Raw genomic sequence first — 14,720 nt, forward strand, 5'->3', positions numbered from 1 at the left:
CCGCCTGAGGGCTCAGGTGGCCAGGCCAGGGCTGATTTGGGGCAACAGACATTTCTTGAGGTTCATGGGTGGAGTGAGACCCACCTCTACCCAGAGGGTCCTTCCTCACGGGCAGTGGCTCTTAGTGGGCAATGGCCCAAACCTGAAACCATATTGACTACATCTCTCTCAATCTCCCCTCCCCCTCTTCCCTCTCCTTCGCTCCTCCTCCTCCTCCTTCTTCCTCTCTCTCTTTGTCTTTCGTGAGCGCGCGCCCTTGGCCAGGGGTAGGCAGAGCCAGAGCCCAAGAAAAGGGCCCAGGAAAAGATACAAAACATACAGGCTGGGGTTCCATGGAGCCAGGCTTGGGTGCCTACTCAGGGGGGTCAGGGGGGATTGACCTTGAGCTTGGATGGAGGGAGTTGTGACCTGCAGTGGAGGAAGGCCCAGAAGACCCCAATATCTGTGGGTGGGGTGCTGCGAGCTCCTCACTAAGGTGGAATGAGGGTGAGGGCCCCAGCAAGCTGAGGCGGCTCCCCACTGCCTCCTCCCAAAGGCTGTGCACCCCCAATGTGACTCAAGGAAACTCAACCTTCTGAAACAGCCCCGACTCCCCCTTTCAACTCCTGACTTTCCCGCCTTCCTTGCCTCCCATCGGAGGTGAGAAAACCGCGGCTAAAACCCGTCAGGCTGAAGGGTTCATGCTGACCAGGCCGGTCCCCCGCAGTCCCCTTCCCTAACCTCTCTGGGTCTGACACACTGCCAAAAAATCTTTGGAAGTTCCCAGACTCGTGGAGAAAGTCTGCTGATCCCATGTGTCCCCCACGGTCGGGGCCTCTCAGGGGGGCCTCCCCCTCCATTCCCCTCGTCCAGCGGAGGGACCGGCTGGCAGAGCCTGGGGCGCTGGGAGGAAGGGGGCAGGGGTGGGCAAGGGTCATGGCAGGGCACACAAGCCCAAATCTGTGTTGTATGAGGGGTACCCCTGGGGTAGTAGCTGCAGTGGGAGGTTCCCAAGGCCCAAAGGCAGGAGGGCCTGGCCGGGAGGCCTCTGTCCTGGTCCTGTCTTGTCTCAGCTCCAGGCTCTTTCACTCAGAGGAGCCCTTCTGAGCGGCGTGCTGGTCCCCCTCTTGAGGCCAGGCCAGAAGTAAGGCCAGGACTGTCCTGGACAGTTGGGGGCACATTTCCAAGTTGGTGTGTGGAACCTGGCAGGCAGGGTGGCATCTTAGTCACACGCTCTGTGTGGAATGGAAGAAACAGGCTTTCAGTCCTGGCGGGGTCACTCTCTAGTTGGCCCTGGGCAAGTCCTTTAACTTTCCTGGCTCTCACTCTCATCACAGGAGGCCCTTGTGGGATCTTGCTCAGAGCCAGAAGCCACCTGGTGCAAGGCCCCTGGACTCCCCGGGAGCTCAGAGCCAGAAGCCACCTAGTGCAAGACTCCAGGACTTCCCAGGAGCTCAGCCCCTGACCTGGTGCAAGGCCCCTGGACTCCCCGGAAGCTCAGAGCCAGAAGCCACCTGGTGCAAGGCCCCTGGACTCCCCGGGAGCTCAGAGCCAGAAGCCACCTAGTGCAAGACTCCTGGACTCCCCAGGAGCTCAGCCCCTGACCTGGTGCAAGGCCCCCGGACTCCCCGGGAGCTCAGCCCCTGACCCAGTGCAAGGCCCCCGGACTCCCCGGGAGCTCAGCCCCTGACCCAGTGCAAGGCCCCCGGACTCCCGGGGAGCTCAGCCCCTGACCCGGTGCAAGGCCCCCGGACTCCCCGAGAGCTCAGCCCTTGACCTGGTGCAAGGCCCCCGGACTCCCCGAGAGCTCAGCCCTTGACCTGGTGCAAGGCCCCCGGACTCCCCGGGAGCTCAGCCTCTGGCCGACACAGCACCTCCTCCAGGACCAGCACGTCCTGAAGTCCAGCCTGGCTGGACACTGGGCTGCCTCTGCTCAGGAAGCGGTCCTCCGGCCTCAGTGGGCCAGCAGCTCAGGCCACTCTCTTCCCCTGCGGATCTGAGAGTTGGAGCGAACCGGCTGGCTAAAAAAAATGGAGAGCATGTGAGTGCCTGTGCCCGCTGCAGAGGAGGGTGTCACAGGGCTTCGTTTCCATGGGAACCACTGGCTCAGGCTGGCGCTGGGGTGCAGAAAAGGGAAACTTGGTGGAGGTTTCAGGCACCTGGCTCCCGGTGGTCTCCCTGGGGCTGTGTGAGTGCCCAAGGATGCCCAGGGCCTCACCTTTCTCCTCTCCCCACCACTTAGGGGATCTGATGAGGTTTCTCAGCCACCCTGATGGGGCCCCAACCTGGGCCCCAGGCGGGGACAGATGACAGGCCCTGGAGAGACAGGCTACCTGGGAGAGCTCTCACATGGCGAGGCCCCACGGGTGAAAAAGGTAATTAAGGGGTGGCAGGTGAAAGAGGCGGAAGGGCCCCCGTGTGTGGCCTGGCCGCTGTCACCGACTCTGGGTGTTAAACTTCCATCTGTGAGGCTATTTCGGACCCAGGGCTCCACAATGATGTCCCCTCAGGGAAGAGGGCCGGCTGAGGGGGCACCAAGGTCTTGACTGCAGTGCATGGCCTCTCGGGTCCCTGCACAGGGTGCCGGTGAGCAGGCGCCAGCAGGGAGAGGGGGCCCCTCACTTGGGGCAGGAACTCAAGCTGAGCTCTCCCTCCCGGCACCCCCCACACCCACCTCCCCAGAACCAAGGGGGGGAGCAGAGAATGCGTGTGTTAGAGAAAGGGACAGGGTGGGGGTGCACAGAGCGAACACCCGGTGACAGAGCAGAGGGAGATCAGGAGCCAGACGGGCAGGACCTCAATAGGCTGAGAGGGCAGGACTAGGAGCCATTTCTCCTTGATACTGGAGTGGGACCGTGCTGCCCGGGGCAGGGGCGGGGCAGGGAGCGAGGGAGGGGGGGGGGAGAGAGAGAGAGAGAGAGAGAGAGAGAGAAGGGGTGGAGCCGGTAGAAGCAGGCAGGCAGGGAGGGGTGGGCAGGGGGCGGGCGAGAAGCCGCCAGTCCAAGCTAACATGAGGCAGCTGCCACCCTGCCCGACAGCCCTGAGCTCCCGGGCTGTGAGCAGGGCAGGCCGGCAATAGTTGCCCTCAGCACCCAGGATGCAGCGGGCCAAGGTAGGCGATGGGGGCTGGGGCTTGTGGGGTGGGGCAGGGGCTTCTAGGAGTTGCCTCAGACCATAGGGGCACCTTGTTGTCCCTCCTATTTTGAGGTTATCCTTTGCTGTCCCCTGTAGGGTTGCTTAGGGGAAAGTAAGTGTTGGGGTGCTCTGACTGGGAAGCCAGAGTCCTGGGGCCCCCTTGGGATGGGAGAAGCTTTAGGTATTTGTGGGACAGAAGCTGGGCGGAGGAGAAGCTTGGTCAGACATGTGGCTGGTCCTGCTCTGTGCGGTCCCTGGGGCAGGTGCCGGACCGCTGGCCCTGAGTCTGGGCTCCATAGCCCCAGCGCTGAGGGATGGCTGAGTGCCGGGAGGGGTGTCTCATGTTCCAGGCTGGTCAATGAATGCACCTTTTAATTATTCAACTACTCCCTAACGGGCTGCGGGGCTAATAGCTCTCACTCTGGGAGTTTGGAGAGAGAGAGAAAAAGCAAGGAAAATGCGGGGGGCAGAGTTCAGGAAGAGGTACCAGGGCAGTGGGAAGAATAATTCAATGAAGAAGAATGAGGGAAAGGAGCGTAAGCCCACCCCCGGAATGCAGTTGACACTCAGAAGATGTGTTCCGAGGGCTTGCGAGCGCCTCATGGTTTGGGACAGGCTCTCTTTGGAAGGATGAAGCATCGAGGTTAGTTCTGGCTGTTTGCAGCAAATCCCCCCAAGGGACAGTGTTCTGAGGAAGGCTGGTTGCATTGCTCTCTCGTGCAGAAGTCCAGAGGGAGGCACCGAGGGCTGGACGGAGGCCCTGCGGCCAGCGGGGACTCGGGCTCCATCTGTCTCCTTGGCTTCCATTTGGGAGGTTACCTTAAGGTCCAACACGGCTGCTGGGGCTCCAGCCAGCACATGCGGGCAGTCAGTAGGAAGAAGAAGGAAGGGAAAACCCTCAAATACAATCAGGGTCTCGTGAGTAAGGGAGAATGGATGCCCCCAAAAGACAGATTTCTGTCTCTCTTTCACCCATAAGAACAGTGGCAAACAGTGGGCTTGTGGCTGTCTTCCGGCTACACTGCTCAGAACCCACCTGGTCCATCTCCCAGGGGTGCCAGGAGGATTAGCAGAGGTGACAACATGAAACTGTTCGGGCTTGGCAATGGGGTAGGTGGAGAAAGTGCCTTTTCTCCCAGCAGCCTCCAGTGGGTAGGGCAGACGTAGAGGACCACAGCGCCTTGTCTCAGGCTCCCACGCGACATGTTCGGCGCATGCACACGCCACTGCTGGCACAGTCCACGTAATCCACAGGCGTCGGCGTGAGCACACACTGCATGGCCACACCTAGCAACTGCACCCGGGCTTCACGACTTGCATGCACACAGGGGCGGTTTCTGCACAGTCAGGTTGCACACAGCCTGCTCTGTCCACCAGGCAGAGGCCAGTTCTCTCGCCTTCCTCTGCTGGCCCAACGCCAAGAGCTCATCCTGGGAGCTTGGCCGGCTCTGGCCCTGCCAGGTGGGTGGAGTGAGTAGCTAACGTCCTCGGGTGCACCTGGCCCTTCCCTTGGCCACTGTGACCCCACCCTGCCATCCGCCCTCCCCTACAACTGGCTCCTGGCCCTGCTGGATCTTGCCAGGCCTCGCACCCACCAGTAGCCTTCCTAGACTGGAGCAGGTCCCACGCTTGCTGGTGCTGGACCAGGCAGCGAGTGATCCTCGGGGAAGCTGCCCCTGGGCTGCTCACCAAGGTCAGCAGGGGGACTGGTTGTGAAAATCATCTTCCTCGCTATTGGCAGCAGGGACTGCAAGTCAGAGCGCAGGGTGGGAGTTGGCCAGACTCATGCTGTCAGCTGCCTGTCACGGTCAGTGCTACCTCCTGCACGCGCCCTCCAGTTATTCAGGGTCCTCACAGCACTCCCCAAGGGCCAGCAAGTCAGTGCCCGCTGCAGACGCCGGGCTCAGGAGGAGCAGGTCTCCCAGCACAGCAACAGGCTTGAACCCACGAGTGGAGCGGACGGGGCTGCGGCTCTGCTGGAGTGGGCATGCCTGCAGCGGGGCTCCGGGAGTGATGTGCCCACAGCCCAGCATGTGCCCTGGAACTCCACCTGCCAGGCTGCCAGCCTTCCTGCAGGGCACTTTCAGGAGGTGAGCCCTAACTTGCTCCCTCAGTCTGCCCAGCCAGAGATGGGGCATAGGGCAGATGCCTGAAATGGGTCCGAATGTTCTCCAGGCGGAGTCTGGGAGGTCAGGGCTCACCCTATATCTCCCTGTATCATCTCCCTGGACCCACATGAGGCAGCTGTTGGCATTGTACCCACTTCACAAATGAGCCTGAGGCCTGCCCTCGATTGCAAATGACACAGTGTTGTAGCTGGGATTTGAAACCTGCTCTGTCTCACTGCAAAGCTCTTCCCTAGGGCTCGGGGCAGGAGGTCCTGGGAGAAGAATTTGGGGGAGGGGGGAGAGATGCTCGTCTGGAACCAGGTGGCTGAGCAGGGGTCCTGTCTCAGCTGGGGGCTGGCTCTGCGGGTTTGTGGCCTTAGAATCCTCTGAACCCTTAGTGACCATACACACGCATACATCACACCCAGCCACCTCCCCTGGACCAGCCATGCAACCTTGAGCCTCCAGAGCCTCTTTCTGGGCTGCAGGTTCAGAGCTGCAAAGAAAACGACCCCAGGCTTTCGAATTCGGGATCCCTTTTTCTTATCTGGCTTGGGGCCATCTGTTCTTCTCATCCCTCCCCAAGGCGGCCCTGGTGAACCCAGGAGCAGCTGCGGAGCCCTGACTGTGGCCTCTGTGAGGGACAAAGGCAGCCTTGATTTCCAACAAAGAAAGAAGAGGGGAGAGAGCTTGGCAGGTCTTCTTTGCTGGTCCCAGACCAGGGCAGGAAGGAGACTGGGGGCAGGAAGGTGGGTGCAGTGTGAAGTGATTTGCTGTGCTGGACCCCAGCTCTCCCCCAGCTGACTGACGTTCCCCCAACAGGTGCATCTGTCAGCTGTGATCAGCCCACGTCCTAGAGCCACAGAGCAGCCATGTGACCGAGAGAGCGCCCAGGGACCCTGCAGGCGCCAGAGTGAGATGGGCCGGGGCTGAGTTGAGCTGAGGCAGGATAGCCAAGCGGGGACCTATTTCACCTCCCAGCCGGCCCAGCCTCCCCCTTGCATCTGTTGCTTCAGGTCTCTGCCCAGCCCCTCCATCAGGCTGGCCTGTGCCCATGCCAGCTCAGCTGGGCATAGCAGCTGCTGGTTCCCCCCAGCCTCCTCCCCAGCACTGCCCACTGCTCCCGCCCTTCCCCACTCCTGCACATGGGCACCCCCAGGGCATGCCAGAGGCAACCCTGAGTCCCTCTGCTGCTGGTGCCACCCATGCCCAGTCCATCCCAGCCCTGTTTTAAGATTCTCTCTCAAGATGGGCAATCCACGCAGTGCCCAGAGAGCCAGTTCTAGCCCCAACGCTCCCCTGTTGAGTCTGTGCGCTTGGGCAGTGCCCACCCCTCCCTGGGTCCCAGTCTCTCCATCTTGGACTCAGATACACCTAGAGCCTTTGCTCAGCCCCCACACGAAGTTGGGTCCATGTGCTGACCGGTGGGGGCTGGGTGCTGAGGTCAGGATCACCACCAAAGGAGCTATGACGTACATCCCTGTGGGCATGCACAACATATGTACCCTGGCCTGTCACAGCGTTAATGTGGCTGAGCCTTGTGGGCTGTTAACTTGATTCTGCACCAGTCGGTCTGGCACAGTGCCAGCTCTACACCAGCTGACTATGTCCTTGGGCAAGTCATACATCTCTGTGCCAAGGTCTCCTCATTTTCCTGGGGAAATATCATTGCCCTCCTAGGCAAATGAGATCCTATACCAACCGCTTCAGCATGGCCCTGGGAACACGCGAGAGTTCCGTGATGCAGGAGGTGTCAGTCTCCTGTTGGCTGAGGACTGAGCAGAGCCTGGAAAAGGTCCCAACAATAGAACATGGTCAGCGAGCAGCTTGCGTGGACCCCTGGGTCCGTGAGACACGCTCACCGCCTGGGCAGCGAGGTGCCAGGGAACAGGGGCATTTGTGTCCTGGGCGAGGTGGCAGTCGCCAGAGGCCAGTTCTCAGCTCCCGCTCCAGTGCACTGAGAGGGGTGGCACTGGGTGTGTGCATTCGAGCATGTGCTCCTGTGAGTGTCTGCAGGGACTCAGGACAAACCCAGCTCCCCCCGCCTGGCCCGCATCTGTCTCTGTCCCAGGCAGATGGAGGATTGAGGATCCCAGAAGCCTCCCCCTTCCAAATGCGCAGGGCCGAACATCACGCCGCCCACCCCACTTCCTGCCATCTGTCCTGGGCGATGGAAATAGCGCAGGCGATACGTGGGTGCTCAGGGAGCCAGCCTGCACTGCAGCGCCTCGTAAAGGGGCCAGGCAGCCCCACCTGAGCAGGCCCGTGTGCCCCCTGCTGGCCCAGGCTCTGACCCTAACACAGCTCACCTGGGAGGGGACATGGTGGGCCTGGAGACCTGGAGCCCCATCCCTCAGACCACACCCAGCATTTCCTGTCTCGAGAGACAGGCTCTCTAAACCTGAGCCGGACGTCCAGGTGGACTGCGGGGCTTTAACTAATAGAGCAGCACACCCCTTGCAGATCAAACCATGCGGCCCTCAGGTAGTGGGTGCGGGGCACTGCAGGTGGTTCTGATGTGCCGCCCACTGAACAGAGTGGCTGGATCTCCCTCCAAGAATCACGGGCCATGGGCTTGGCTGTGCCCCTGCAACTGGGGGGCCAGGCCTCAATTGGCACCAGCAGGATGAAGAATAGTACTAATCACCCCTGCAGGGGGTTTGTGTATGTTTCCTCAGATAACCTTTCCCGGTCCTGGGAGGGACATTATCGTGCCCATCTACAGACAGTGAGGTTCAGAGTGGTCATGTCCTCTGTCTGGGGCCACTCAGCCAGGAGGCGAGGGCCCAGAGTTCTAGTCCCTGTCTGGCTGCAAGACCTCTTCCCACTGCTCTTGGCTGCTTGAGGTAACTGTCACCGGCCTGAAATCTTCCCCGTCCCCTGCTCAGTGCGTCTTCTGAACCAGTGTCTGGTGGGTCCCGGTGGCCCTTCTGAGGCTGTTCGTGCTGCTTCTCACCCGTGTCTGCAGACATTTGGGAGACGGCAGCCATCCTTTCACGTGCTCACTTCGTGACGGCAGCGCTGGGAAAGGAGCCTGGGTCATCCCACTCAGCCCGACAGGACACGCTATGGCCTCCAGCCCTGCGCCCCACCCCGGCGCGCCTCTGCCCGCAGGTGGCCTCTGCCAAGCCTGCTCTGGGCCGCTGTCGGGTTCTCAGAACAGCTGATGAGAACCATAGGCTGAACCAGCTGTTTGAAGGTCTTGCCTCGATTCACCCCAACAGCCTGACCAGATGGGCCCCGCAGGATGAAGCCGTGTCCGCTGGGCAGCGGCCCATGAGCTGTGGGTGACGGAAGTTCAGGGGGCTGTGGGAATCGGGGAGCCATGAGGTGGGATGTCTGGGCCCGAGCGCTTTGTCTAAGGTGATCTGGCTTCGGTGGCAGGGGGGAGACTCTCAGAGGACAGTGCTCCTGGTGGGGAGTCTGTACCTTGTTTGGGGCAGCTGGAAGGCATGAGGGCTTTTGCTTCCTGCATCTCTGTGGTGACAAGTTTCAGTTACCGAGGAGTCGCCTCGACCCCTCCATCACGACCCGCATCCACAGCAGATCCTAAATACGAAGCATCTCGGCTCCCTTTCCACTGCCTGGCCTGGGCAGCCCACTTTCTCCTGCACTGGACGAGCCCCCCAAGCTGGCCTCACGCCTCACTGTCCCCCACCCTCCTGCACCCTCCACCAGGCCACCGTTCCAAAACCACTCTGCCCGCCCCGAGCGGGACCGGGCGGGGGAGCAGCGGGGCCTGCTGGCCAAGGGAAGCAGTGTGGGCTACAGGCGCCCTTTCAACCTTCAGGCGGGTACACGGAAGGCATGTTTTAAACAGTGAATTATTTCTAATAATACATTTTATTGAACCCAATGTAAAATATCATTTCAATGTGTGATTGATATAAAAAATTACTCATGAGCCATTTTACATGCTAGTAAGTGAGGGTTTGAAACCCAGCGTGTGTTCACACGGAGGGCGCATCTCACGCTGGACTGGCCAGGGGGGTGAGTGGCGCCGTGCGGGGCGCAGCCGGCCAAGTTCAGGGGGCTGCTCGGCCTCCAGGGTCCCTAGCTGTTTGCACCCTGCCTTCACCAAGTGTGCCTTATCTGTACTATTGTTTTTTGTTTTGTTTTTTTCTTTCTTTAAATTAACTCACATTTTAAACTTTAACAAATGTATCTGGAAGGGGATCTCTGAACAGGTGTTGTTAACGGAGTGCCGGGAGCAGTTGTGGAGTGGGTGTCGACCGAGCGCGAGCGCGGATGAATCAGAGGCTTGGGCTAGAAACAAATGATGAAGATTCCGGTTCGCAAACCGGAAACACAACTAGACAATGCCCAGAGTGTTCTGAGGGAGAAAGAGAGCTAAGAAGTCTTATAGAAAAAGGCATTCTTGAGAAGAAATCAGTCCTGTGTTCTTAGATTCTGGATAATCTTAGATGTCTGGTGGTCTGGATAATCATGCCAGGCTGTTGGATATGTGAATATTCTTTTCTAAGTCCTTCAGGGGGTGGTCAGGGGGTTAGCATTTATATGTATATCCCCAGGCATAACTGGACAGTTCAAACATCCGAGTTCCCAGCTACTGAAAGCGCAAGCAGAGGCATTTCCTCCTCGTGCCTCAGTCTGCTTGATTCCAGTGATCTAGCAGCTTAACTACAGTGACTCCATTTTGTTTCTTCACTCTATCCTCAGAGGTAACCATAGCAATACCCCCAAACAAAACAATCACCTTAACCCGCCCTGTACGTGGCCTGCTGAGACCACCCTGTCTTTGTAAAAGAGGGTGTGACCTTGGGAGTCAGAGGGGTGCTAAGTCATCTCCTGTGCCAGGCAGAGGCAGCTCCCAGGTGTCCAGTGGCACAGCCTCACGGCCTGGAGCCTGTGACCTCCAGCCAGGCCACTGGGACTCACCTGAAGTTGAGCAAGTTGGGCCAAGTCCTCATTGGCCTTGAGTGGCTGAGAACACAGCACAGGACCTGGGGGAGCTTGGTAAGAGGGTGTGAGAAAGAGCCTAGGGCAGGGTTTGGGTTCATGGGTGATTTGGAGGAGAGTCTAAGTGACCTCAAAAGGTTGGTGTGATCATGAAATAAGGCAGCCTCCCCAAATACCCAACATAGTGGGCGCATCACCACATAGCATCCTTTCTGTCCCCCCGCTGCTCCTCATAGGCAGGGGCTTGGAAGGACACTGAGCCCTGCCCCTGGCCCTCTTGGCCAGGCAGGGGCTGCAAGTCTCGGGGCTCTGGGGTGAATGTCAGGGCATGGCTTTGCCCCCCTGCAGCCTCTGCCCTGTGGGAACCCTGTAGGCCTCAGGGGAGGTGCAGGTCCCCAGGGCCAGCCTGGGGCCATTTCTGGGACCTGAACCAGAACGCCCCCACTGCCAAATGTGGCACGGGGACTCAGCATGACCCAAGGGCCCAGATCTTCCAGCTTCACTGGTCTCTGTCACCCAACCCTGGCCATCCCCTGAGGCCCATAGATAGACAGCTCTTCCCCTGTTGCAATGACACCGACATCTAGCAGGAGCAGGAGGAGGTAAATTATGGAGGGTAACTTAGGACTTGAACCCAGTTGTTAATGAATATGTATTGAGGGCTTTGTGTGTGTTTGTATTTTTAATACTTGTGTGTGTGTGTGTGTGTGTGTAAGACAGTATTTCTGATCTGAAACTTGATTGAGATCGTTGTCGACCTACATGCAGTTGTTAGAACTAATGCAGAGGGATTCCGAGAACGCTTCCCCACCCCCTGACGGTAGCACCTTGCAAAGCTGCCCCAGAAGTGCGCAGCGGGACCCGGACACAGCGCCATCACCAGGCTCTCAGACCTCCCCAGGTCCACATGTGCTCATTCGTGTGCACTTAGTGGGTGTGATTTTATGTACACATGTAGCTCTGTGCTTCCACCCCCACTGCCGTGGCACAGGCGGGCCCCTCCCGGGTATCTCGTGCGCTGCCCTTGGAGAACCACACCGCCCTCCCTCCCACCTCTGCCCCTGTGGGAACCCCTGGCCCACGAATCTGTCCGTGTCTAAAATCTCGTTATTTCGAAACGTTTTAGAAAAAGAATCGTACAGTAGGTGACCTTTTGAGATTGGCTTCTTTCATTCTGGATAATTTTCTGGGGATTCACCCAGTTTATTCGGTGCGTCAGTGGTCTGTGCCTTCTGCTCACTGCCTCTGGTCCCACGTGTGGACGTGCGCAGTGCTTAACCAGTCGCCGAGCGAGGGCAGCTCGCACGTTTGCAGGCCGGGCTGTGACAGGAAGCTGCTGTGAACAGTCCTGCCCAGGCTCCAGTTTGTTGGGAGACGTGCTCAAGGGGGCGTCGCTGGGCTGGATGGCGGTTCCGTGTGTATGCATTTATTCATTTATTTTTAATCCTCACCTGAGGATATTTTTTTATTTATTTTCAGACAGAGTGAGGAGGGAGAGAGAGAGAAAAACATTCACGTGAGAGAAACACATCAACTGGCTGCCTCCCGCACGACCAAACTGCAACTGAGGTACGTGCCCTTGACCAGAATTGAACCCGTGACTCTTTGGTCCACGGGCTGACACTGTAACTGCTGAGCCAAACGGCCAGGGTGCATATTTATTTTTTTAAGAAGTCACCAAATATTTTCCAGAATGGCTAGAGCATTTCTCATCCCGACCAGGGTCGGCAATGCTGGAGTGAGGCCGTTTCTCAGCATCATTGTCGGCGCTGGGCGCTGCTATCTCTTGCTTAGCCATTCCGGGAGTATGATAACATCACACGACAGTTTTGTTTGCATTTCCCAGGTGATTGATGACCTTGAACATCTTTTCATGTGCTTCCTGGCCACTGTGCGTCCTCCTCAGGGAAACATCTGTGCATGGCTTTGCGTCTTCTTGTTGATACTCTGTTCTCTTACTGTTGGGTTTTGGACCTGAGGGCCTCCTGGGTGCTGGGTGCTTGACAGGGAAGAGAAATCCACACAGTGGCCAGGGCCAGCCCTCAGAGCGGACGTGGGCAGGGGGAAGAGGGGAGCAGAGAGAAAATGCATCAGGAAACAAATTCATAGCATAAATTCAAAAACCCTGCATGCTGTGAGGCCCTGCAGGTGCTGGGATGAGGCCTGCATGAAGGAGGGCAACCTGGAGGTGGGGGGAAGTCCCAGTACCCCACTTGAAGGATGGCAGGAGAAGAGGTCAGCCTTGAGGGTCCAGGGGGGTAAAATGTGCAGGTGGAGGGAGGGAAGTGTGGGGGTGGGGGAGGGAGTGGGGGGTGAGGGGAAGGGGTGGGGGTGGGGAGAGGGGAGTGTGGGGGTGGGAGAGGGAGTGGGGGGTGAGGGGAAAGGGTGGGGATGGGGAGAGGGGAGTGTGGGGGTGGGGGAGGGGAATGTGGGGGTGGGGAGGGGAGTGTGGGGGTGAGGGAGGGGAGTGTGGGGGTGGAGGGAGGGGAGTGTGGGGGTGGGGGGAGTGGGTGGGGAGGGGAGTGTGGGGGTGGGGAGGGGAGTGTGGGGGTGGGGGAGGGAAGTGGGGGTGGAGAACAATGGTGGTGCTGGGCATGTGAAGGGCAGAGTGGGTGGTAGTGGGCAGATGAGACAGGCTGACCAGGGTCAAGCAGGGTTGGCTGTAGTGGGGCTTTGCAGGCAGCCCAGGGCATTTGGTTTTATCTGAAATGCCCCTGGGATTCTAAGCAGGGATGGGGGTCTCCTCACTGAGCCAGTTGTCCTAGACTCTGCTGCCTCCCAGCACAGGGATGGTAGGGAGGACCGTCTCTCAGGGCCCCTCCCTTTGGTGCCCCACAGCCTCCAATCCAGGGGAGGGAGCCGGAGTGGCTATTAACGTCCCTGGCAGCCCAGTCCGACCCTCTCCCAGACAGAGAGGTGTCAAATATTCATGAGATGAGAGCCCTCACTGCTTCTGCTTCCCTCCCCATCCGAGGGGCCGTCCACGGAGTGTGTGGCCCCGCCCCAGCTCAGCCACCAGCCCCTCGTTCCTCACTGTAAGGACCCCCAGTTCATATAGGGGGGCTCACAGGGGTCCTGGCCCTCAGTCGTGTGGAGGACCTGGCCCAGGGCTCCTGCGTCTTCCTCCCTGAACTCTGCACCAGGGAGGACAGCTGTGCAGGACTGGTGTGTGTGTGTGCGTGTGTGTGCGTGTGCATGTCTGTATATGTATGTGTTCACGTGCAGGTGTGTGTAGGGGCCTCCCTCAGTATCCCTGGCATCCTGGGACCCTGTCTACCCTCCTTGCTCCCTCCAAGTTGCTGCAGCTCGGGCACCTCTGCCCCGTGCCCCTGGCCTCATTGCCAGGTGAGCCTTGGGGCTGCCTGTTGTTACCAAGGAGGGTATGTGTTGGGAGGTGGCTTGGGGGTGATGACTATGAGAGGGGGACCTGGCAGCTGGCACCAGGCTGGGGAATGCCCCAAAAGTAAGTCAGAATTAGGGGTTTGGAAATTGCCTGTCTAGGTGGCCACTTCACCAAAAACTGACCAGGAGACCAATCTCCCCAGATGCGTTTGTGCTCAGTTGGGTTCTCCCACCTAATGGGATCCTGCAGGATGAACAGACCTGCTTCGCCTCACCCCGGGCATTCGCAACGTGCACTGTCTAGGAGACGTTTGCAGGGGCTTCTTCTTCCCCGTGTCTAGAAAGCCCCACCGGGGCATGGGGAGAGTCTGACACGCCAACCACTTGCTCTCCCGTTCTCCTCGCAGCCAGGGGCTGGGCTGCGACAACGGACATCTCCACTGTTGACCTTGAACCTGAAGCTAGTGACTCAACTGAGAGGCCCCAGCTGCAGCCTCCAGGTTCCAAGGGCCATGAGGCCAGTGGGGTCCCAGGCTCAGAGCCCCTGGGATGGGAGCACAGGGAGCAGGGCCATTGTCACCCAGCAGCATCAGCAGAGGTGCTCACAAGCCCTTTCTGTGGGGGTGACCATGGCTGAGGTCTGGCTGTCTAGCCTGCTCTTTGTCCTTGTCTGTCTGTGTGGCTGTCTGTCCTCCACTGCTCATCTCTTTCTGGTTAAAATGAGCCAGGGTCAGTCTCTGCTCCTTGCACCTGAGAACCCAGGGCAGGGGCTCTGTTTGGGGCTCCACCTCTGCAGAAACCCCCTAAGTCCACAGCTATCGGTGATTTGCTTCGAACAACCGAACATGTTTCAGAGCTGTGCAAACAGCCGCTGACCCCGCAGGGACATCGCCGGCCAGCCCAGTGGCCATTATCGTGGTCACCAACTCACTCGTGCGAGGGTGCTGCCGCCTCCCACAACCGGCACTTGGGATGTCATGAATAGAATGAGCCTGGGCTGCCTGCGGCAGGGACCCAGTTGGCCAGGCCATAGCCACACCTTGGGCATAGCCGGGCACAAGGCCACAGACAAGCCTGGGCAGATGCCCCAAGGGGCCCTGCCCACGACCCCTCAAGGGGCCACCCTGCTGCCAGTGTGGGCACTGAGGACAGCGGGTGCTCTGGGAGCCAGGATGGGGCAGGGGGCTCCAACTGTTGTTTTTTTTTAATCCTCACCCAAGGATATTTTTTTCCCAT

General features: G+C 59.2%; 1 protein-coding gene across 1 annotated transcript in view; it reads left to right on the plus strand.

The window, feature by feature from the left end:
* Nucleotides 1-3,030: 3,030 nt before the first annotated feature.
* The window catches only part of KCNIP3 (potassium voltage-gated channel interacting protein 3), a 64,168-nt gene continuing 52,478 nt past the window's right edge, over nucleotides 3,031-14,720 (plus strand). The window contains exon 1 of the mRNA XM_036262997.1: nucleotides 3,031-3,091. Within this exon, the coding sequence (XP_036118890.1) occupies nucleotides 3,077-3,091 (15 nt within the window). The 5' untranslated portion in view covers nucleotides 3,031-3,076. The remainder of the gene's footprint in view (nucleotides 3,092-14,720) is intronic.

This window comes from Molossus molossus, unplaced genomic scaffold (assembly GCF_014108415.1).
Source record: "Molossus molossus isolate mMolMol1 unplaced genomic scaffold, mMolMol1.p scaffold_m16_p_15, whole genome shotgun sequence".
Lineage (NCBI taxonomy): Eukaryota > Metazoa > Chordata > Mammalia > Chiroptera > Molossidae > Molossus > Molossus molossus.